The 24,885-nt window shown below is 42.9% G+C and overlaps 1 protein-coding gene across 1 annotated transcript in view; it reads left to right on the top strand.

Annotated features, from left to right (window-relative positions):
- Positions 1 to 11,711: 11,711 nt before the first annotated feature.
- Positions 11,712 to 24,885, top strand: part of SLC17A6 (solute carrier family 17 member 6) — a 34,422-nt gene continuing 21,248 nt past the window's right edge. Inside the window, exons 1-3 of the mRNA XM_064452854.1 lie at positions 11,712 to 12,340; positions 15,259 to 15,511; positions 16,614 to 16,732. Of these exons, the coding sequence (XP_064308924.1) occupies positions 12,255 to 12,340; positions 15,259 to 15,511; positions 16,614 to 16,732 (458 nt within the window). The 5' untranslated portion in view covers positions 11,712 to 12,254. The remainder of the gene's footprint in view (positions 12,341 to 15,258; positions 15,512 to 16,613; positions 16,733 to 24,885) is intronic.

Below are 24,885 nucleotides of genomic sequence, written 5' to 3'. Positions count from 1 at the left end.
TATTTTTTGTTACCATCAAAGGCAAAATGTTTTCAACTTCTTGCAATTCTCCATCCTCCGTCTTGTTCTGCAAGGCTGAATTAGCAATTCCCACGTTCAAGATGCATTTCAGCTACCGGCATGCGCAGGTTGTCATGGGGCCATAATATCAGACAGATTGTATATGATGAGTAGCCTATTCCTATTAGCTGGAGAACTAACCTCAGGCCAATTCATAAACAAAAATCCTGAGAAGTATCAGGTATTTGAACGTAATCAAGAAGAAAATAGTTCTTGCACATGCTCAGTTCACTCATTTTTCACTCCTGATGCACAGAGAACAAAGAACTTCTGAGCCTGATTTCTCTTGGAGTAGCTACTAGCAGGAAAACCGATGAAGTTACTCTGTGGGCAAGTATTTGCTAAGGGTATCAGAAGTGGGCCCAAATGTTTAGCAACACGATCAACTGTTTAGAATTATTTTAATTTTGAAGGTCATCTTTTGCTATTTATGTCCCTCTAACCTTTTGCGAAATAACAAGGATTACATTAAGAAAAAGCTTGGAGAAGATGGGGATTCAGCTGTCCTGTCCATTTGCCATCCCACTCTGCTGATAAAGAGCCATTCACTCAGACACTGGGAACCACTGGATCTGTAACCTGCTTGTTACCCTGCTACAGGGGAGTGGGGTAGGTGAGGCATGGGATGATGAGGCGTAGGGTATTTTGGAAACAAGGAGAATATATATGACAAAGAAAACCCCCCCCTAAAAAGGCCTAGTTATGGTCTGCTTTCAGGCCGATAACCTGCCTGTGGTATGGGAAAGCAATTGCAGAACGTGAATCGTTGTGAGATTTCCTGCAAAAAAGCTAGCGCTCGTGAGAAGGTCCTATTGCATTTAAGGTCATATTCCTGGAGACTGAGCTCAAGTAGAGAAACTTGGGCTGTTTTTCACACTCTCTGACCTCCTCCGTGCTCCACATGGACTTAAGAGAGAATCTTGCTCTCTCTTGCCCTCACCGGTCATATTGTCCCATCTCCTTCAGGCTGTATGATTGGTCACCCACCCTTTTAGTGAAGAAGGATTGATGAGGATCATTTTGAAGTCTATTAGAAGTGCTGGAGAGTGTAGGGCAGCTTTTGAAAGACAAGCAATTGATTTATGAAGCCTTTTGGAGAATACTAGTCAAGGTACAAGACACGAGCAAAGGAAAGATGCCCATGTAGATGGGGAAAGTGTACGCTGTGCGAGGCCCTTAGGTGTAATGTTAACCAGATGCGAAAGTACCTCTCAATGATTTATGATGTGCACTGATGATGGAGCACGCACCATTCTGAGAGTGATTAATATTCTTGTCATAAATGGAAAGAAATGGGCAACCTGCCAAGCAAATTTGTCTGTGAAAGCAGAAGACCAACTCAATTCACCAAGAGTGACTCAGTAATATGAGAATGATTGAACTCATGGATTCAGTGGAGATTTTTATTAGAGATAAGCTACCTCCAGGGGAAGGCGTTTGCCTGAACCATGGGGGCCTCATAGTAAAGGGGAATTTGGAAGTGAAGAAGACATGACTGACAGAATGGATTTTTAGAGACTACTTCCTTTCCAGCCATTCAGTTAGGGGACATGTAGTTATTTTAGAGCCTTGATTATTATATGATTATTCCTAATGGAAAGCAAAAAAACTCCATGAAGCCTGTTGTTCCAAAGGCCGCAAAGGCTAGCCTTTGTAATGCTTCTGATGTGTTCAGCCCTTCAGAAAACAGAGGACATCCAGAAAAAAAAGGAATATGTAACAACCTGTTAGGTGTGAATGAATTGGCAGTCTCAGACCGATTACTGGACACATGCATCACTCCAAAACAAAATAAAATAGAACAAAACAAAAATAGGTACAACCAGTACCTTCCTTACTGAGTTAAAAGTCAGTCTATCCTGATCAGGGGAAAAAATGATCTGCACAGAAAAGATGTGGCATGATTCAGATCTAAAAAAATTTAGATCCTTTGCTCTGGAAATAGTCCCAGCGATTTTGTTGGGGTTATATACAAAGTAAGACCTACAGTTTGGAACTGTAGGGAAATATTAAGTGAGAGAGAACAAGAAAACAAGCAGCTAAATTTAACAAGTTATGTGTTGCAGAAATTAATTACCTCGCTGCAGCCCCCAGGGTGTGATCTCAGGACATCTGGTGAACAGCAATAGAGCTGTGCTCGTAGACTACCTTTTTTTTACGTATTTATACACATCTCAGTCTTGATCTTTGCTTGGCTGTAGCATAATGCATATTTTTCATGGATAAAGCAGGCTTAATATCTAAGAAATACCTATTCCTCAACAGGGCTTTAGAACAACCAAATGGTAAGACAATTTTTGAGGAACTGGCATCACTTCTGAGAGGAGAGCATAGAGGATGTGAAACCCGGTATGGCAGGGTTCTCAGCTAAAGACAGACCACTGGCAAAATGCAATGTGCGCATTAAAGCTAGTTCCATACAGAAGGCCAAATCCTGAATTCCTTTCTTGATATTCTGCAGAGACGTGCCTCCTGCTGAGCTAGGTAGGAATACAGCCCAAGCAGAGACTTTGACATTTGTCTTTTTCCCTCTTTAAACTGTTATTTTCTAATGGATTGAGAAGTTTCTGTAGCACTAAAAGAGAGAATAAGTAGCATTGCCTTATAAGAGCTTTCTACCTACGCTTCAGTATTTGGCTTTGGCAAACAGAGTGGGATTCATAGCTCATACACCACAGCTTAAGGAGATAGCACTAACTGTAATACTGATCACTTCTCCAGCTGTGAGAAAAAAAGCCGGTTAAGAACTGCCCATAAAACAGTGCCCTTTGGTTAGAAAAGGGAAGCAGCCAGAAAATCTTTGCCACTAGAGGAGCCAGAAAGTACCTCAAATACAGAATGACATGTAATAATGAGACATAATGCAGCAGAAGTCCATGGTGGAGGCCCAGTCGATCGAGCTGGGGGCTCTTGGGCTGAAAGCCAAAAGACAGAAAAGCTTGTCCTGGCTTTCACGATGAAAATGCCAGCTTAAGAGACAGACAAGAAAACCCTGAGCCTGGTAAGGGCTGAAGGTTGAGCATAAGTCTTTTGAATGGTTTGAACTTGAATGGTCTTGTAATAGACCACTAAACGTGTAATTAAAATTGACCTCCCCTGTAGGAGAAGCCCTGGAACAACTAAAGACATCAGAACTGGGCACACAGAGACTGAGTCACACAGGAATCGATGGGCTCAGTTTGACCCAGATGGAATCGAATAAGCCAGAGGCATTCCTTGAAATACCTGAATTTCTGGCTAGCTACATCCAGAGGAACCTGGGAAGGAAGAGGAAGGACAGAGTTGGAAGTGAATCAAGACCATGCTCATAACTGTGTGGATGGGCCTGTCCTTAATCTGGTATACCTATATATAAAAGGGCTAAATAAGGGTCCAGAAGCACTCTGCCCATTTCATTCTGTGCCTGTAGAGCTTAATCATGCTACAGCTTCCTTTAGTGGAATCAAGAAGTTAATCCACCAGCTCTATGATGATTTATTTATAACAAGCAATAAGAAAAAATAAATATAAAATACTTAAACACCAGATTATAAAATGAAACGTGCATGAAGCCTAAGCTTGAGGGTGTTCCCTGTGATGTTTAGAAAAGGGGTCTGAACTGAGAACTTGGTATATTTAGTTACATTTCGAGATCACAGGTATTTTGAAAAGGCTGGGTCGAGCGCTTTGGCCTAAAGGCCAAAAGCGTAAAGGCTATGTGATACCCTGATCTTTCCCCCTGCCCTATGGAACACAATGTGGTCACCACTGAGGTCATTAGCAGTGCCCTAAAATAGAGCAGAGCTTTTCCTGTCATCCTGAATTATGTGCTGCTCTAATGTTCCCAGGGGGTAAGGAACATCTTATGGGTTCAGCAAACCAACAGGAACAGGTTCTGTGCTCAGATTCCCTCAAAGCCTTTTACAGTCTTTAGCTTTCCTTTGTATCTTGTGGAAAGAAAAAGAATGTTTGAACCCTTCTGCCTTCAAACCCATGGACATATTCGCCAAAGAAGGTACCTAGCACTTCTTAAGTATTTTTTGTATAAAAGAGGTGAGACCTTTGTGGTTATAGAAAACAGAGGAATTGTTTCTCAAAAGATAGAGTAATATCAAAGACAACTTCCGCTATGAATGAAACATGAGATCAACAAAACCAACAACATCTAATGCTGATTGTTTCAGTTCAGTTTTCTAATTAAATGAGACTTACACTTTTTTGTGTGTCCGTTCCCCTTCATAATCACTTTTGAAGCTATTTCAGTCAAGTTTGCTAGAAACATAAAAGTGCCAGAGTTGAGAGTTCCCTACAATTTTCAGAAAAAATAGTTTATCAGAAGCAGTTTTGTGAAGAAATATAGAAAAGACATGAAGAAGGAGAGGGAAAATGCATGCTGATGACATGACAGGAACGAAGGATGCTGACAGGAAAGCGTTAGGGAACATGCAGGGGAGGACTGGAGTTCTCACAGACCCTGACCAGGGCCTGGTGTGAGGAGGGGGGAGTAGAAACCCAGGGTCACTGAAGACAGGAAGCCTCAGGGAGGCAGACGCATTCATTCTGATGCTCATAGAACAACCAATATGTGATTTTATATTATAAATAAAATGATGGGATTCTTTTGATTGAATTAGTAGTCATTTGAGAGTATGTTGGCATTGGTAGCTTGGATTAGTGTTATCTGATACAGACGCAAACATATGACATAAGAACACACCCCACACACCCCCATTCCTTATCTTCTTGTTTTGGATCGCGATTGGAGACAATTCTACCAGGCTGATTCCAAGGAAATTTAAGAGCTGAAATGCGATTACATTCAGTCTTGAATTCATGTGATGATTGTCAGCTTGTCAAGAAATAAAACTAAAGGAAATATGGGATGAATGGAAGCCTCCCTCTGTGAAAAACATGGTTCTTTCTTGGGAAGACATGAGAGTCACTTTCTACACACTCCACTAACCCCAAACATCAACTAAAGACACGTGCAGCCTCCTTATTAATTTTTTGCTAGAGTTATGCACACTGTCTCAATATCCTTCTGAATAGAAAAGCTATGGGATAGCAGTTGAAAATACACACGTGTCCTTAGATCACTGGAACCTCATCTGGCAGAGTCTAGTGGTGAAGTCAAAATGTGTTGCCTGTATCACTAGCAAATTATACATTGTGGATATAGATTACTAATTATAGTTTCAGGTATGTGTTTCTCCATAGAGAAACCGCTTTACATGTAATACAATCTCCATACATTCTTCCTATACATCATTTCATGCGTTTTCATTTAATTTCTGTCTATTGACAAATCAATATTTGTCCTAAAGAAGGATTATTCTCCCTCTTTCATAACTATAAAAACTGAGTCATGGAAAAAATGAGCGACAAATTCAGGCTGTAATAGCAATCCCAGACCCAACGCTGTAGCCCAAGAGGCTGCCCGCAAACTCAGATGTCAGTTCCCTGTTGTACTAAGCACAACTATTTTCCAAATATCTATTATGAGTTGTTTTTCCCCACCAGGAAGAGTTTCCTGATCAAATTAGATATCTGAAGTTATCTTTGGTATCTCTTTAACAGTTCTCCTAGCAAATGATTGCCAATAATAGATTTAAGCCCTGTTCAAATCAGTGCGACCTGTGATCTGAATCAACAGAAACTCCTCCCCGAACTTCTCTTAATACATTTTAAAATAATGTTAAGAGACAAGTCAACAGAAAAGAAAGGACTACTGCAGCCTTAGAAAATCTGGTTCTGATTTTCTAATTCCAGCAATAAAAAGGCACCATAATACGGTCTTCAATGTGTATGTTTCCCTCAAGGCTGTTCGTGCAGCAAAAAGAGACCTGACTATCACTAAGACCAAACTGACTCTTGCGTAAAAGCCTTCCCTAAGCTGTTAAACAGTCCAGTGATGGACATCATGGAACAACAAAATAATGCTAGATTAATGATATAAAAGATCATTAACCATCATATTAATAAAAGATAGGGTAATATGCTGCAATCCTTGGCTAAATTTCATTGTGGGAAATCACATCCCACTCACCGAGTGTTGCCTAGCTTTCTTGTCTACTAAGAGAGTTGCTACTCCGGCTCACCCCCAGAGGCAGGCGCGGTTCTGTCTGCATAACATGACAGATGGCCTGAAGTCCTTCAGCATCCTCTGCATTTAACTCATGGAGCAGTACAGGAATTCAAAGGAACAGATGTTCCTGTAATATCTGGGAAGAAGATAAGCACCCCCATTTACTTTCAAGATAAATATATTCGGCACTGTCAAATTTCTCCACAGATATACCAAGAAAAGGAGGATTTTGAATATGAATATCATTGCTTCTGCGATTTAAAAGTAATTTGCCTTTTGGTGGACTTTTATTAGGGTTGGGTTTTTTTTTTAATCTAGTTGAGAATATTAAAAACAAACTAGATTTTAGACAGGAAAGGGAGGCTGGAGGAAATAAATAAATCTTTATGTAACGTTACAGGAAATTTTCCAGCCAAGAGTAGTCATATGTGGCAACTGCAGATCACCTAGTGGCTTTTCTTTTTTTTTTTTTCCCCAGTGAAATCTGCTGTATTAGTAGAATGTAAACATTGACTGCACTTCTAGTGCCTTAATGGCTCTTACCGCTAGAGGGCCGAAGGAACAGCTTCAACACGGTAATGAACCTGCCCTGCTACACAAACCAAAGACACCTTGGATTACCTGAACATTAGGCATTGCCATGAGAGTTAACACTATGAATTTATATGCTTAAAACCAAGATATTCCTTAATAAAAAAAAGTACAGCTTTCAGATACTTTCATGTGTTTTTTTCTTTTTTTTTAATGACCATTGTTACCATCTCCGAAAGCAATAACAACTTCCCAAATACTGGGGCTTGTAGCAAGTCATTAGAGTATTTCATCATCTATGTTAGAGCAGAGATTTCTGGGCAAATGACCTCCAGTTCGGCTTAAAACTAGAAATCGCCCTGAAAAATTAGTGTGCAACTTCTGTCCTCTATTATGTATCACTTCTTGTGCTTATTAGGCTATTGGCAAAGCAAAGTAATAATGTTCTCAGAACTGAATGGGGGCATCTGAAAGAGAGCAGCCCAATTTACAAGCTTTAAGCTGTCATATATCACACTTAGCTGAAGTAGGGGAAAAGCTACACAGCTTTGCTTGACAAACTCCACGGTCATAGTTTATTTTGTCTCTGGGGCCAGCTTCCTGCTAGATTTTTCTATTTGTCCCTGTGATTTTGGCCCATAGTTCCAGCTTTCTATTTCCAAGAAGCACGAGCTGGTTGAGAGTGACCTTCCATGTGAATGTGTATGTTCTGCCCAGCCGTATGCATTCTTTAGCATGCTTCAGCTAAAGCCTGTTCTCTTTGGCACACAAAACAAGAAAGATAAACAGTCTTCGCACAGCTGTAGAGATACAGAGCCAAGAGCTGATCCAACAGTTCAACTTCTGCCACGTTTGTTTTATAGCATATAAATTACCAGTCCGGCCCACAGTTCAGGAAATTAAAATATCATTCAAGACGTAAGTGACACAGATCAGGAGGAAACAAAGAAATTCTGCAAACTAGCATTACGGCACATTACAGCTACTCCTTTCAGCACCGTTGTGTAACACACTTCTCAACGGGACGTAATAACCGCGTTGTGCACACAACCCAGGTCTGGAGTTATATGCACAAAAAAGAACAAGGACATTTCATAAAATATAAGTTTTGCCACTGCTGGATATAGTTCCAAAAGGCAAAATAATCTATAAAGTATTGTCAAACCGACCTCATGTACTTTTAGCTGGGGTTCGGGAATCTTTACAGGTTGGAGCACAGGATTCAGCATAGGCACGTCTTTAATGTGTCAACACGTGGACGCTACATCTAAAGCCTCACATTGCTCGATTGTGTGATTTTTCAGGAGACCTGGCCAGTCATTGCCATGAATCCCATCATGAATTTGGAGGATAAAACAAAAGCCCACCTCAGTTGTTCTAGGGAGTGACCCTCACAAACTTTCAGGGAGGATGAGGAAGGTCCTGATTTAAAACAATCCCCTTGCCCTGCTCTTCTGCCTCTTCAGTCAAAGGCCTGGCACGTGGTTTTATTTCAACAACTTTTGAAATATCAAATACATATTTTCAATTAATAGTTTACTGAAACACCGTTTACCAAGCTGTTGCTCCTTCCAGCAACTTGTTGCTTCCAGTCTGCTTCTTCCAGATAACCGTCTTCCAGTCTTCCTGATGGTTCACCGACAGGATCACCGTCAGCCATGATCCTGACATGCAAGTTCATTATTTTGGCATTGCTTTGGAATTTTGCAGTTATGTCGTCCCAGAGAAGGTAAAAAATTGCTTTGCTTTTAAGTTGACATCAAATTCCATTGGATTCAATGGACAGCTACCATAAATAAAAGTGAGAAACAGATCATAATTATTGGGGCATGGTTATGCTGTCCTCAGTCCCAGATGACTCTGTATTACAGACTTGCATTTAATGGCATAACTAAGATTTTAAGCAAATCATTTATTTCTGAAGATGATACTGTATCATTAAGAACAGTGTTTTGTCATCTTTGAGTAGGTAGGGAAAATAAAATCTCTTAGATTTTATCTGTATGAATTTGAAGTAATACATATATTATTTTTCAAAATAGATCATAAAATACATATTCATTTATAAGCTCTGCACTCACAGCACTTGGGAAATAGCAAATCTGTATTGCAGTGTGTCAGCAGCAAAGATAAGGTAAAAAATGGAATTTAAATAATTTGTATTTTTAAATCACTGGTATGTATCACTGACAAAAATTTGAGCTTAGGGTGTAGTTTCCTTCAGCAAGACTAAAATGCAGAGAAGAGAAATGTATATTGCTGGGCTAACTTTGTAGTTCTCTAAAAGGGTTATACAATATTTAGACACTATTCTGAGGGTTATTGTGGAAAAATTTGAGATTAGATATATATATATAGGAAAAAACGAGCTAAGAACCACATCTGTAATTCTTCATCTCTTTCAATTAGCTTGTTGAAATCACTCAGTCAGAAACTTTTAACAAGGAGCTATCTATAGAAACAGGAGGGCAGGTAAGGACTCATCCTTTAGCCTTCACACATGCAAAAGAAAAAGAAGATTTTATCAGGTGAAGAGAATTGTAGTAGATATTTCTGGATTAAACAATAAGCTTTCTGCTCTATGTGAAAAACTGCAGGCATCTGCAGCATCCTGCATCATACCACACAATCCCCCAGATCCTCTTAGAGCTTTTTCAGAATGGCATTTCTTTACTGGGTGACTTTTGACTGGATCTCTTTCCTTCTGGTCAATAGGTGAATATTTACCAGAGATACCTGGACTGGAATGTTCTGCATAATGTCCTGTTTCGCCTGCCACTGACACCAGTGGGAAGAACTCCCGGTGATTTCACTGGAGTTTGAATTGGGTCTTTTGTGAGAGGAGTCTGTCTGTGACAGGTATTTGTTGTAGAAATAATTATGAATAACAATTTTGATAACATATGTAAACGCTATGCGATGATTCTCCTAGAAATAGCTTATTCTACCAAGCTTAAATAACTAATATAGAAAGTTCAAAAAGGTGACAAGTCTGTACGTATTTTATAGCACCGATGACATTAGCTTTCTACTGCTCTTGTTAGTGCCTCATGTGAAACCAAAACAGCTGAGCCTCACCAGGACGTGACTCAGTAATATCTGGCTATAACATGTGATAGACATAAATTTCTACTTCAGACAGCTGCAGCAGCGGCCTAGTCACTATAACATCTTACTGTACCAGGGTTGCTTTCTGATTATATATATTTTATCCAATTAAGGACTAACTAGTTCTCCTCTAGCAAAAGTCTACACCCAGGAATATCTCATCTGGCCTTTAAATCCATTTTTGTGTGATACAATAAATCATTTATCTTTCCTAAATCAGTCATCATTTATTATTAAATGCTAATATTTTTCTAATAATTATTGCTGCTACTTAGTAGCCATGGCATCACAAACGCGCCAGTGCTGAGCTTTCGACAAAAGGGGCTCGAGGTCCTTGTATGCAGTGTGCAAACAAAGCAAGCCCCCTCACCCGCAGACTTTATATTCTCAAATTCCAGCTCAGGCAAGTGCTCAGTACTTTTCTGAAAGGCTCGCGTTACGGAACCCAATCCCACTTCATCCCTGCTAAACAATATCCACTTCCTGCCGACCCTTGGAAAAATCTATTAATACGGGTTTCCTTTGAGCATCTGCAATGGCACACTGGAGCCATGAAATGCTGGGAAGAGTTGCTTATGTAACTGTGCAGTCAGCTTCACATTTACTGGGAAAAATCCTTTTGGCAGCATAAAGGTAGGGAAGGTGCTGTACTGACTGAAACATATGCTGAAAGCCATAGTCAGTACCTACCATGATTTAGAAATCAGCTCTGTATTATGGTGCTAATTAGCAACCTTTCAATTACAGGTAGTTTTAATTTATTTTCTACTCTCGTACATGGAAGTTCTTTTCCAACTTTGAAATGAAATATTGAAATTCTACACGGATTGGTCATTATGGGAATTTCAATATTAAAATAATTTATTTTTCTTGTATGAACGTGCTTTGCTGCTGGAAACCTTCATTAACCCTCCACCAGAGGGCAACATCAGAAAAATATATTTATATAAATCCAAAGAGCAGTTGCTTTTAGGATATTGCAGCTACAACACATATTTTCATCAGGGAGTCTTATTTTTAAAATATGCTGTTTACATTTTTTCACCAACTAGGCAAGTGGAGGAGCTTAATAGTTTTAGAAAGATTTGTTTAGAGCACAAGTTATAGATTATTTTTTTTTAATTAACAAATCTGCAGAAACTTTAACATGAAGCCTAAGAGAAGTATAATGGGTATGACTTACAAAGAAATACTACGTTCTGCAACTTCAATCTACCTCAAAGTGATTAAAGTTGGCAAATTACTACTAGATTCTGGAATGAAAAATAATTCAGAATGTGCCCAGCTCATTCCAGTGCTGTAAATACCACAAATGAAGTCTAAATGTGATGCTGGCCTGCTCCAAGGCATAAAAGCAGAGGATGCAAAAGAGAAGGGAAATATTAAATGCTTAAGAGAAAGCAGTTGCTAATGGATGCCTGATACGATACAAAATAAGCTGTTTGGGTAAATATGGATGCAGAGATAAATATACCTTTAGAATAGATGTTATCTAGTTATAGCAAGAGCAGTTTTGTTTGCAGTTAATGCCCTGTTTCTGCCAAAGTGCAACCGGCTGCACGAAGGCCGCGTCCATTCTCTGCACGAAGGGATCGGTGGTGCTCACCCCGACGTGCGGCACACCGCTGCCGGCCGCCTGGCGCTGTCCCCGAAGCGGGGATCGGCGATGGGCCCCCCACGGCCCCACCTTTTGCGGGTTCCCCGTGGGCTGCCGAGCTCGGAACGCCCCCGCGGCGAGGCGCGGCGCGGCCGCTGTCCGCGGTGCTGAAGGCGGGGCGCGGCGCTGTCCGCGGTGCTGAGGGAAGGCAGGGCCCCGGGAGCCCCGAGGGTGCCGCTCGCCTCCGCCGCCGCCTCGGGGCGCGACCCGGGAGCGGCGCAGCGCGGCGCGGGTGGGCGGGCGCGGGCAGCGCCGCCACGCCAGGGCTTCTCGCTCTCCGAGGGATTTAGCCAGCGGCTCCCGAGCGCGGGGTGCCTCGCAGCTGTCTGCCTACGGCGGCGAAGCACACCCCTCCCCCTTCCAGCCCTACAGCCGGGGAAGCCGCCAGCGCCAAAGCGACATTGCTTTGAAACGCTCCCGCAAAGGGATCTCCGTCTCCCTCCCAGCCGGGCATGGCACTGCCTCCAGCCGCCACCAGTGAACCTTGCGAGGCCGAGAAGACTTTCTGACCGTGCCTGGCAACTCCGCGCTGCCGGGAAAGCCGGGGGCTGCCTGCAGCGCTCTCAGCCTCCCCGCTCGCCGCCGCACACAGGCGCGCTCCCTCGCCCTCGCCCTCGCCCCCCCCTCCCCCCCCGGCTCCGCACGCTGTCTCTCTCCCTCTCTCTCACACTCACACGCGCGCACGCTTGCTCTCACTCTCCCTGTACCCGGAGGTGCACTGATAGCCATTTAATGAGGGGGAAAAGTTAAGAGATTAAACCAATATGAACCATCGTTGCCCGTAGCAGTGCCCTATCCAGAGCAGAGCAGAATCCAGCGAGCACCTCTGCAGGAATGGAGTCGGTAAAACAAAGGATTTTGACCCCTGGCAAGGAGGGATTGAAGAATTTTGCTGGAAAATCGCTTGGTCAACTCTACAGGTAAGACTGAGATCTCTTAAGGACTGTACTTTCTAGAAATAATCGGAAGCTTTTCCTAGCCGGCAGCTGCTGAAGGAGGTCGAACACTTTGGGGAGGTTGGTGGTAGAGGGGCTGGGAGCTGCTGAGATACTGCTGATACAGGCTGGATCCTGGAAACTAGTGCTGAAGCTTCTCAATATGGCACCCTCGTAACTTCTCTATCTGATCCGTAGATGGTGTCAGTGAATGTGTAGCGAAAAGATTACACCATTTTTCCCCCACAAAACAGGATCCCATCTTGAAATCTTAATCAGGAGAGAGCAGCTCCCTGGATTTTTGTTCTGTGTTAATTTTGCAATGCAGTCGCAGGATCCTTCCCCCTGCCCTTACCGATCATTAAAAAATAATAATAATAATCTTTCCTGGTTTCGATTAGTCTTGCCCCTTGTGTAATTCGTCGTCAGAGGAAGATAAACATGGAGATGTATAAATAATTGATATCCGAACGATTTTTTTTCCTCCTGAAGCTGAAACATATAGAGGGATGTGTTTAATAATTCATCCGTCTGCCTTGAGAAGCATCCACTTGTCTTATGAGTAACACACAACTGCAACCGCTGAACTCAAAAGCATCACTCAACAGTATGTTTCTGTGTGTACAGGACATTTGTACCCTCTTCGAGCCCTGTACGCATGATGAAACAAGCCCAAATTCTTGCATACCTAAAAAGTGTGTGCACTAAAGTTGTCACATCGTGCTCCATCTGATCCGGCGACTTTAGTGACCTCCAGGACGTGTAAGAACAGTCTGTGAAATACCAATGTGTTTTCGATTACCTCTCTGCTAGAAAGTACCCCGAATTTGGTTTCTTTTTTCCTCTCCCCCCCTCCCCCCCGAATTACAGATTAAAGGTAACTGCGGATTTATCTGCCGAGGACAGGTCACGTAAAAGCCTTTTTTTCCATACCTATGCGGCAGTGTTGGGCACAGGCACAAGGCTGTTCCACAGCATGAGTCACAACTTCTGCTGCCATTTTCAGGAAAGGGCGAAGTGATAAAGACAAAGATTTTCAGCGAAGTGATAAAGACAAAATTAAGATTTCCATGTGAGTAGGAAGGGTACAATTTTGCAAACCCAAAAGCAAAGCCAAAGCCATCAACGAGGCAGTGAACATCCTACAGTTTTTGGTCATATTTAAGTAATTTTCAATGGTCAAAAAAAAAAAAAGAAATACTGATAACCCAGAATAACTGCTTAAAGCATAATTAAGGAAATAAACCTCTTCCTCGCCGTGAAAGACTCGAAAATGTGTAAATAAAACAGTCATGTCTGCTGCTTTTTATACAGTCACACAGCGAATAATGGAGAAACGGTGTTTGCATTTTCCAGCCCAACTCCGTTTGAACTCCCCCCTTGATTAGCAAATGCCTGATTTACTTATCTTTTTCGACGCACGGGACTGAACTATTTCGTTTCCGATTCTCAGAATTCAAATAGTTCTCCTCTCCCTTACACCTCAGTGTATTCCCGAAGACGAGAGGCTCTTTCAGGGAGAAGACACTTCGACATCATTCTTTATTCGCACCAACGAATTTCGAACGAAAAACCGCAGTGGTTTATTTTATTCACAACTTTAAGGCATTTCTTACTGCTGCGGTCTTTAAGCATGGAAATCATTCTCCCAGCAAAGAAAAATCGGGAGGATTTCAACTGAGTAACTGTTGGAGAAAATCTCCGTGTTTTCTTCAAAACACGGAGGACCTTTTGAGCCTTATTCTGCTAATTGTTACTGCCCCATTAGCCGGCTGAGTTAACCTCAAAGAGATGCTCCTCCGAGGAGAATTTCTGACGTGAGAAAACACTCCCAGAACAGGGGTGAGGGCAGCGGTGGGAGAGCCCCGAGGTGGTCACACATTCGCTCCTCAAGACGCTGGAGCTGGGATGGACGCCGTTACATTTTCTGTCTTTTAAATGTCTCGGTGGCTACAAAAGAAGATTAAGAGATGGAGCACGGGACACTTGTTCGATAAACCCGATCTTTCTCGCTGCCAAGCCGGCATTTTTAAAGCTTTCCACCAAAGAAGAAATAAAATGAAACGCTTTAAGTCACCTTTCGTGGATGGCAGGGGCTTTTTCCCCCGGTATTTTTCTGTCAGTTCGAAATAGCTGCAAATAACGGTTCCCCTTCAGATTCCCGCCCCTTGTTTTCTAGGAGGTAGGGCTCTTACGTACAAACACGGGAGTGGGGGCAATGAGATCGGGCTTAAAGTCGGTCTGGGAAGGTTCAACCCGCTAAGCGATCGCACGCTTACAACGTGCGGCTGAGCAGACGCCATCCTTTGGAAAGACTTCTCTGGAGATGCCCGTTCTCTAAAGACGGTCATGTTTTCTTCCACTGCATGTGACAGCCATTTTGCAAATCTAAAATAAGTAGCAATATCGCCCCCCGCCCTCCCCCCCTTCTTCTAATATTCCTTTTGTTCCCAGACCCGAAGCGAGGTGCACACCGAGATCCCCCCCTTGGTGTTTCGCATACAGCAAGGAGGGACTAAAACCTTCTCCTAAAGGCTGTTTCGGTGTCCATACTATGCCTCTTGGGCTGCCCAACATGGCGCCTCTGCAGTGGTTACAGATGATGTCTTCTTAATGCGTCCTACATATTTAAGCAGAAGTCTTTAATGATAGATGAGCAATTCTCAGCTAGAGCTCCTCCCTGGGCTTCTGCGGCGGGGGGAGCTGGGGATGACTAATCGTGACTCCCACAGGTCACTGCTAAAGAACAGCTGAAGGTGAATGGAAAACAAGGAATAAATCCTCAAATCAATCCAAACCGAACCAAAGGGGCGGGGGGAGCGGTGAACTTAAGCCTTGAGCTACCCCAGGTGGCTGGGCGTGCAGGCGGCCGGGGCTTGACTTTCCCTTCTTCTGTCGGGCAGAGTCCTAGAGAAGAGGCAGAAGCCCGGGGACACCATCGAGCTGACGGAAGATGGAAAGCCCATGGAAATGCCCGAGAAGAAAGCTCCGCTGTGCGACTGTACCTGCTTCGGGCTGCCCCGGAGGTACATCATTGCCATCATGAGCGGACTGGGATTCTGCATTTCCTTCGGGATCCGATGTAACTTGGGAGTGGCCATCGTGGATATGGTCAATAACAGCACCATACACCGAGGAGGAAAAATTATTAAAGAGGTGGGAACCCTTCCCTCGTAAATCCCACGTCCTCCCAGCACAACTCCCGGCTCAAGCCCCCGAGGGCTCCGGCGGCTCCGCGGCGTGTGTCTCCCCGCCCCAGCCCGCGATGACCCCGCCGGCCCCGGACTCTGTCCGTCCGTCCGCCCGGCCCCCCGCACCGCCCGGCCCCGCCGCCGCACTTCGTAGGGCGGGAACCCTGCTCTTGAAGGAGAAACTATTTCCACCGATTCTTCCCATTTTTCCCTTTCACTTCCCAGCCCAAAGCCATTTTGCGGCATTAATTTGCGAGCAGATTTGTTTGTTGGGTTTTTGTTTTGGTTCCCGCCCCCCCCCCCCCCCCCCTTTTGCACACAACCTTGAAAAACGCAGAAATCTCGTAAAATAAATGTAGGGGCTAGGGGAAGGAGTGGAGATGTGCCGCCACGGAGCCGGGGAGGCTGTGCAGGAGGGTTTGAAAGCACCCGCGTGAGAGAGTTTACATTAACGAGAAAAGGCGTGAAGTGCTAAGACCCGTTTTAAAGCGGGTTATAGTGAGTGACAAAGAGGTGAGTGCTAACTACAGACGAGGGTTAAATATACAAGTCGGGGACAGGCAAACCCGTGTGGCTCACCCCTTGCACAGGCGAGAGGCGGGTGCTTCCTGCCGCGGCCCTGCGGGCAGGGAGGGCAGGGGCCACCTCCGCGCACCCGGCCCCGAGGCGGGCAGGAGCCGACGGCTCCCTCCGGGGGTCCCAGCGGCTCTCACGGGGGTCCCAGCGGCTCTCCCCAGCCCCCGGCACATGCGGGGGTCACTCATGAGCGACCCTGCCCCTCCCGTGTCCCACAGAGGCACGGAGGATGCTATTTTTATTGCTAGCAACGAATTCGTTTCGCTGCTGGTTCAGCCGGCGGGCAGCCGTGCGGCGTTTGCTGCGGCGGGCAGAGGCGGGGGGAGCAGCCTGGGCGCCCCGTGTCCCTGTCCCTGCCCCTGCGCTGGAACCCCCCTCTTTTGCCTCTCTTGCCCGGTGTGAAGTTACTGCCCGTGAATGCTTTAACCTGGCACGATTACAGCCTTCCTCTTCTCTTTCTCTCCCTCTCTCCCGGTCCCTTGCACTGGAAGAAAGCGAAGTTTAATTGGGATCCTGAAACAGTTGGCATGATCCACGGCTCTTTTTTCTGGGGGTACATAATCACCCAAATCCCCGGCGGGTATATCTCCTCCCGGCTGGCAGCTAACAGGTAACCACGGCCTCAGGGGCCTGTAGGAGTCCGGGCGGGGGGCTCCGGGGGGCGCGGGGCGGCGGGGACCCCCCGCAGCCCAGGCACTGATCCCCCGAGCCCGGGGGGTCCCCCCGGCACCAACCCGGCCCTCCTACCAAGGCAGTCGCGTTAAAAAAGAAGGAGGGAACGCTTGTATGAACGCTGGGAGCGCGGGTGGGGTGAGGCATCGGCCGCCTGCCTTCAAACAGCCTCCTGGTTTTGCGGGGGATGTCTCGGTTTGGTTTCTTTTTCCTTTAAAAAGTCATCTAAGGAGGTCGTGGCGATGATATTCAAACAACCCGTAGCCAGAGGCAAATTCAAAGCTTCATTATTTCATCAAAGCTTGAGATTGTTCCCCCCCCCCCCCCGCCCCGATTGAACGAAAGAATTTTATGATTTTTGGTTTAATGAAAAGGAAAACCATCAGCAGGAATTTTCCATTAACGCACAAATGAATTTAGAATGGTCGAAAAAACATGTTTCAATGAGATTTCCGCAATGAAAAGAAAGTGCAGATGGTGCGGGGACTTAAGGACTCGTTTCTATGGTGTCTGGCAATCTTTCAAGCACCCAGGGTGCGATTCTACCTGTTAATTAGATCCACTGAGTATTCAAGACACATGAGGCTCTCACATCCGTGCTTAATGCCATAGGCTCATCGTTTGCAGAAGTAGCGACGGTCCTAGTGCCGCTCTTCAAAACAATAGCAAACTATGGGCAAATGGATACTAAAATCAGCAATACATACCTTTAACTCTTCTCAGGAGTGGGCAACATCAAAGGTAGACCTGGATAGGCGGAGAGCTTTGCCTGGAAGCGAGCTTGTGTTTGCTTGAGAAAGAGGGGAGGAGAGAGGGGACCTATGGCAAAATGCTCTCTCCAAGGGAAATACCTTTTAGACAGAGACCTACATTAAAACTAATGAGTATTTACTAATGGAGAGATGCTCTGTAACTGAGATAACTCTAATGTCCCTCCTTTTAAGGCAAATAAAACAAAATACAACATTTATTAAACTGGGGCTTAATAGGCAATGAACATTGCCTGTCTGTTTACAAGTGCCGTCTTTCTGATAACGGCTCAGAAATGTAAAGGGCCATTTCAAACAACACTTAACAGCCAGTTAAAGGACTCTTTTCCTTTTCTTCCGCCTTTGAGCATTTTTACAGCTTTGCAGTCTGTAGCTCCTCAGGATTAATTGGAGATTTCCTTGAGGAAAAACTACAGAATTTGGCTGAGAGTGTCAAAAATCTGTCTTGCTTCATCTGAGCAACATCAGTAAAGTCATTTGAATCAATCCAGACCTAAAGTGGTGCAACTACCAAGATCTGCAAGACAATGGCAGGGACATTCCCAGGAAGACTCAGTAGTAGAAAGACACAACCTGGTACATGTGAATCAATTTTTCCTCCTTTTCACAAACATTTACATTTATGACAGTGAGTGAAGACTAGTTCCAGTTATTAACCTGGTTGTATTTTAACCCAGCAATTTTCACAGACCAGTGGTTAGTTATTGCTATTGTGGAAGCCTCTGAGACAACTCCAACACAAGGCAAATGACTATGTAGATCACATTTAATTAAGGAACTAGCTATGACATACATGCCAGTATTGCAAATAGTAAAATATGGATAGTGGCTGTGTTTTATATTTAGTCTGGAGATAAAAATGGTAGAGAATAGAGTGCTGGGTGGTTAGATGTAGTTGTTGGAAATAACAGGGTATTGAGGAGGTGAAAATACAGGTTAGTTCCTGAATGCTACAAAGAGATTTTGACATCTACACATTCAACTTGAAATGAACAGGATGCCTGTAGGGTAAAGCAGCCCCCAAACTAGGGGGCAAGCTTTGATGTCCATACCCTTTCCAAGAAGCTGCATTAGAAAAAGTCAGACAAGTGAGTACTCAGGCCTGGAGGCCTACAGCACCAACAGAATACGAGCTATACTATGAAAGTCTCTGCTGATTTACACATCTTGTGCTACAGCCACAACTGGTCCCTTCACGCTGTGGTGGATGACAGCCAAGGAACTTTCTTTTTTTTTTTTTTAAACAAACCTCAGCAAATATTTTTGTGGTGTCCTTTGCATTTGGAATAAGTATGAATTCATATGGAAAACAGAAGTTCAGATGTGCTCTATGTAAAAAATAATAGACTCTCAAATAGCATCACCAGATTCAAGATGATCGGTGAGAAACTCAGTCTTGAGCTCAAGAGAAAGGGAGATATTCAAGAGATTCATTCCCTGGAAGGGAAGGAGATAATTGTTACAAGGAAAAAGCATGAGTGAAAAACTGACTCCAAGACGCTGAGAGGAAGGAAACTGGGAGGAAGGTTAAGGTGTGCTTTGTGAGCTCCATTTGTTATTGACAGGAAGTTGCTGAGTTTGCCTGACATCAAGATTCAGTCTAGCAACCAATTATAGAGATTGGGTCGACATAAATTCAAAAGTTTCTCTAAGGTACAACACATGGAAGAAATGACCCTCCTGTGGTATCAAGAAAACCTTTCTACACACAGTGGATGAATTTCAAGCTGAGCTGAACCCCTTTATTTTGATTCTGACCCTGTATTAAAATGCTTAGTGCCAATCAAGGATTAGCAGCCCTGAGCTCTAAGCTCTCTAAAATACGTCCTTCAACTGAATCTGTCAATGGGTAGCATTTTACTGAGATCCATTGCTAATTGTAGAACTCAAGGCTGCTGCTGCATAGTTATTCTGTTCTGCCTTGACCCACTGCTTTTACCCTGCCGAGCTCCCCATTACTTCTGACAGATCAGCTTTAGTGGTTTACAGATTTGCAAGTAGTAAATGGAGTTTGTCAGGAATTTGCACTTGATAGCTTGGGTGTCAATTTATCTCATACTGCATCACTGAGAACTTTCTGTTATAGAGCATTTTCAGCCCTGCACTAAGAAAAATGCGTTAGTTAAAAGCGGTGTATTTACGCTGCTGTAGTACCAACAAGGTCAGAAAAAACCGTGTTTGAAAATTCCAGAGAACATTCAGAATCAACACATCTGCTGAGCGCTTACCTCTCAGGCGGTCAATAGAAGTTGGGCTATATGTTACAAAGGTCAGTGCTGCTGAACACTGTCACCCTCTGTAGGAATAGGAACGTACAGAACCTTCAGTACGTTGCAAGACAACATAATTTTTCAGAAGACACGGATCGGGCCTCAGGTGTCCCCTCATTTGCAATCAGTGAAGCTTTAAACTTGCATCCCTTGAGTAGTGTGTGAAAATAGAAGAGGGTTCCCTTTTGCTACAAGGCTAGAGACCTCTTCTCCCAGAGGAGGATCCACCTCTGGAAGATGCTGGTATGAAACCACTATGCAACCAACCGCAGGAGACTGGAGGGACAAAGGAAGCGCAATGTGGAGTGCCATGGGCAGGGTTTGTTACAGCTGTGCCTTTTCTCAGGGTTAAGTTCTCAATGAACAATGAACAATTAACCTTGCCATCGATTACGCGTGACACGAGGACAGCAGAGAGTATTGAGCTGGCTCTAGTAGTTTAGGGAAGGCATCTTGTCACATGGACGTCCAGGTTTGCGACTAATCTAGGTTACTTCCCCTATTTGAACATATATAGAGGTGTACACTAAAAAAAGCGTCCTTCTCCCCAGGCTGCAGTACACCAGGAGTAGAATTCATAGTCCCCACAGAGATGCTTATGTAACTATCTTTACTGGGAGAAAATCTGCTATGATTCAGAGCTTTTGAGACTGTAGGAGCAAGAATAGACAAGCAGATTCCAGAAACAAATCCAAAATAATAGTAATGTTTATTGGTTACAACCCTTTCTGATTAGTAATGGCAAAGCTTGCTCTCCAAAAAGTGTGATTTTTTTTTTTGAGATTGTCGGAGATTCAATGCTATGTTTTTCACTAAATCTCAGTGGATTTTGACTAGCATGAGCAGAGGTTTCACGAGGGAGTAACTGAGATGCTTTTGCATTGTTTAATACTATTTCTCCTTGAAAAATACAGGAAAACAGGAAAAATCAAGCACGATGCCCTAATAACATGTATCTGCACTCTTTAATTGGCTGAGCTATTACTCATAATGGCAGTTAATGCCATTTAAAAGCATGTAAAATCTGATTTGAATGCTTTTAAACTATAGGTTTCAGTGTCAGCATTACAGAGGCTCCCACCGGAGAGGCTGTCATTATATGATTACAATGCGATGTGAGCAGAAAGGGTACGAAATGCTGACAGTCCTCCAGCCCCACCTAGTCTTAATTTCTACCTAGTTCATGAAAAGAGCTTTGGCTAGGGCTAATCAGAACTCATTTCATCTTGACAAATTTTTAAAAACAATCATAATTCCCAGGGACTGAAATCTTATTAAAAGAAATTTTAAAAAAATTGTGGTTTGGTGGTTCTTCAACTCTATCATTCAAAATTGATTTAAAAGGAATGCATTTAAACATTGATGGCCAAGATGTTTAAATGTTTTGAGCCAATGCAATATTCTGATATGAAATTCAGAAATGACATTTAATAATCACATTCTTTTGTAGTATCTTAACAACTGCATTATAAACAGATTTTGCTGTCCTGATGCTTTAAAAACAGACAGCTAGAAACTGGTGCAGTTATTCTTGACTTTGAACTCCTCCAAGAAGATTTAGATTGTTTAACTAAGTGAGTTAACAAGCACTTCAGACCTCAGGTGTATTTTGTCGTTCCCTGAATATGTGTTTCGCTGCCTGTCTGCGGTATAGGGACCCCAGGTTACTTGGGGTATTGGCCTGGGTCAACACGTGGTGTGATGAAACTTCTTCTTTTGTGTTTTGCACAACCAAGTGTGTGCCTGTAACCAGACTAGTGATATCACTCTGGGAGATGGATGATTAACTGGCTAGTGTTTATGAACCTTTCAAAGACTTAAATGCCACTATGATACTGCTGAATAGTCCTTAAACAAGATCTCCTGTGATCTCCACATTTCATTGGCCATTTTGGAAATATGTATAAATACTGATAAACTTGCGGGTTCAGGAAAGACCAGTCAATCAGATAATATGTTAAATGCCATTTGGTAAACTCGGTTCTGTTCAGTATATACAACACTTAAGTGCAAAGTAACATCTGGGAGTAGGGAACCACCCTGGAAAGCAGTCATGATGAGCAGGATCTTAAGCCATGCTGGACTAGAAACACATCATGAGCTTCCAACATGATGTTCTAATAAGGAAGTCGATGTAATCCTGGGATATTTATTCTTCTGTATTTAGTGCAGTGGGTGTATTTAGGTCAATGCCACTGACCTTGCAGTGTTGCAGGTAATTTGGGTACTTGCATATTAAAATGAGTGGTAAAAAATTAGAGATTTATTTTGAGGTCTTTAATTACCTAAAAGGTGATGGTATATAATGTCATACAGTGGAAGAAAGAGCAAGAATTATGTATTCACTATGTCAGTATATAACAAAGAATACCAGGAGGTAACCTGGTTCCAAAGCATGCATATAACTCCACTAGAAAAAAAAATTGCTGGGTATAAATGTGTGCTTTAGTCCTGTGGAAAGGTATAACAAGAATCACTAAATGACAGCCACATAAATGAAAAAAGCATAAATATTAGCAATAATGACTAGCCACCACTGGTCCAGCCAGAGAAATTATATGCTAGATTCTTCTTTTTTGGGTGTTAAATTCCTATATTGGAAGTTATATTTTAGCTGTTATAAACAAGTGTTTTCAGTACAGGGAAGATTAAGCAAACTATAAGGGATAATTAAGTGAAACATAAGGATTAATGCCATAGTGAATGTCAGGCTAGATGGCCTTAAAACTAAGCACTTGTTTTGTCTTTAATCTAGAAATATAATAATTTTATTTAAATTAATATTTCCTATCCCACATCCATGCTATTGCAAAGCTGTAGCTGCCTGTGAATAAACTACCTGCTGTGCTGTCACACGCATATGGAAAGGTGTAAAACTCTACTGGTTTTCACCACCTCATCTCAGGTTAATTTAAATTTTAGCTTCTGATAAACTCCTTAAAAATTCTTTAAAAAACATGCTGGATATCTATAATAAGGCCCTTGCCCTTTCGAAAGCATTACCAAAATGCTATAGCAGTATTTCCTCACTGATTTCCTAAGTGAATAGTTTAAGCACTCACTGTAAATCAGGAAAGCTTCTCTGAAATGAATGGGTCATTTTTAGACTACACAGGATAGGGAATTAATTCATGAGTTTGCAGTTATATCTTTAAAATAGAAACGCAGGTTTTGACTGTATATGCCAAGTACTGCTTCAAAAATAAACCTGCAATAATCACAGATTTTTTTTGGTAAAATGAAGTTGGGTGACCATTTTAGCTCATTTGTGTACACTCAGACATTAGAACGCTTTCCCAAAGAAACACAAACAGCAGAATAGAGTGACAATTTTTTTAAAAATTAAAGTCACCTTATAATTCTATGTTACTGACATCTATTTCTCCTTACCTGTTAAACAGCAAGTCCTGGCACTATTCATATTAAGAATTGTCACTACATGACTATACTAAATTTCTCTACAATGCAATTATCTCTCATCTATGTTGAACTCCTCATCACTGTCGCATTCTAACCTGAATGAAAATATATAAATCAGCCTTTCACTTCAAATTAATCTTTGTTTTTAAAATGCCATTCATCTTGTTATTAAGGGCTAAATCCTTCTTCCCAGCAAGTAATCCGACAGGATTATTTGCATGAATACACTGAATGATATTTCAGACAACTGCATGTCAGTGCATCTCAGCTCAGAGTCCCAAAGATTTTCACTGAAACTGTGTCATTAGAGTGTAAGTGAAATCAGAATATTTCTCCCTAACTCAGCCATAATGACAAAGAGCATAAAACATGTAAGGCAAAGTATTGGTTTAGAAATGCAAGTCCAAAGATTTCCTAGAACCTTACATATTTACAGTTTCCTGGTTTAAAGAGAGAAATTATTCCCTCTCCTTTAGCAAGTAGACATATTGTGTGTTTTCCTGATTGGCAAACAATGTATAACTCACAGCATGGCCAGGGGAGTTGTGGATGGTTAGACAAGAGCTAACTCCCCAACTTCTGAAGATGTAAACTGACCTTGCACTGTAAGAGAGGACCCCCAAAGCTGTACTTGCCAACCCCACCTGTCACGTTCAGTTCAAAATCCTGCAGATTAAACTGGGTTCCAATCCCAGGCACTGGTGTTGGGTTTGTCTGCTTACAGGCAAAGAAGCCAACCTTGCACAAAAAAAAACTGAGAAGATTTTGTCGCCCTACTGTATTGCAGGGTCTTTTAAGCACCAGTCATTGCAAGAAGGGGACTGGGGAAACATCTACGGGTGGCTGGTACCGCTGCCTCCTCTGCCATATGGCTCAGGGTCCTTCCATTTTTCTGTCATGAATGATGAAGCTGTTTTCACAATTTAATGATGCAACAAGGGATTTGGATGGGGGTTTTGGTTGATAAAAGGGGGCCTCAGATGTGTGACAAAAATTAATAATGTATCCAAGCCCTTATTATACTAGATTAGATGGCGGGAGGTCGGCTTTTCCATATTAATGCTTCATGAAGGGCTTATAATAGGATTTAGTATGAAGGGCACACAGACACTTCCCCCTCCTCCCTTGTACACATATGAATGAAAATAACCTGTTTTATCACATTTTTAAAAAGCCAAATAAAGCTGCTATACTACAGCTTCTGGCCAGACTATTATTAAAGGGGATCAGTTTTAAGCAATTCTCTCATGAAGCACGGTCATCCTAAGACTGGCACTTGGGAATAAGTGTTCCTCTCTAATGTCAAAGGTAGCTTATTCTATCTGTTTTGTTGGGCAGTTGAGTTCATCAACCGCTCTAATATTCATGGCATAATCCTAGCTTTGTTAGCCCTATGCCATTTTATGCAAATTAAAGGCCTGATTCAGAAAAAACCACTACATTCTGTCTATCATTTATGAAGCCATAAACTGTCAGGGTGGGCATTTCACAGGAATATGTCTACAGTAGAGGGGTCAACAGGGTCATCAGGAAATCAGCCTATACTAGAGAAAAGTCAGAATGGTGATACATGTCGCAGAATAGCTAAAGGGTGTCTCGACATACTGGATTCATTTTCACTTAGTCCATTT

The sequence above is a fragment of the Phalacrocorax carbo genome, chromosome 5 (assembly GCF_963921805.1).
Source record: "Phalacrocorax carbo chromosome 5, bPhaCar2.1, whole genome shotgun sequence".
Classification (NCBI taxonomy): domain Eukaryota; kingdom Metazoa; phylum Chordata; class Aves; order Suliformes; family Phalacrocoracidae; genus Phalacrocorax; species Phalacrocorax carbo.
This window is presented reverse-complemented; position numbering and strand designations above follow the sequence as displayed.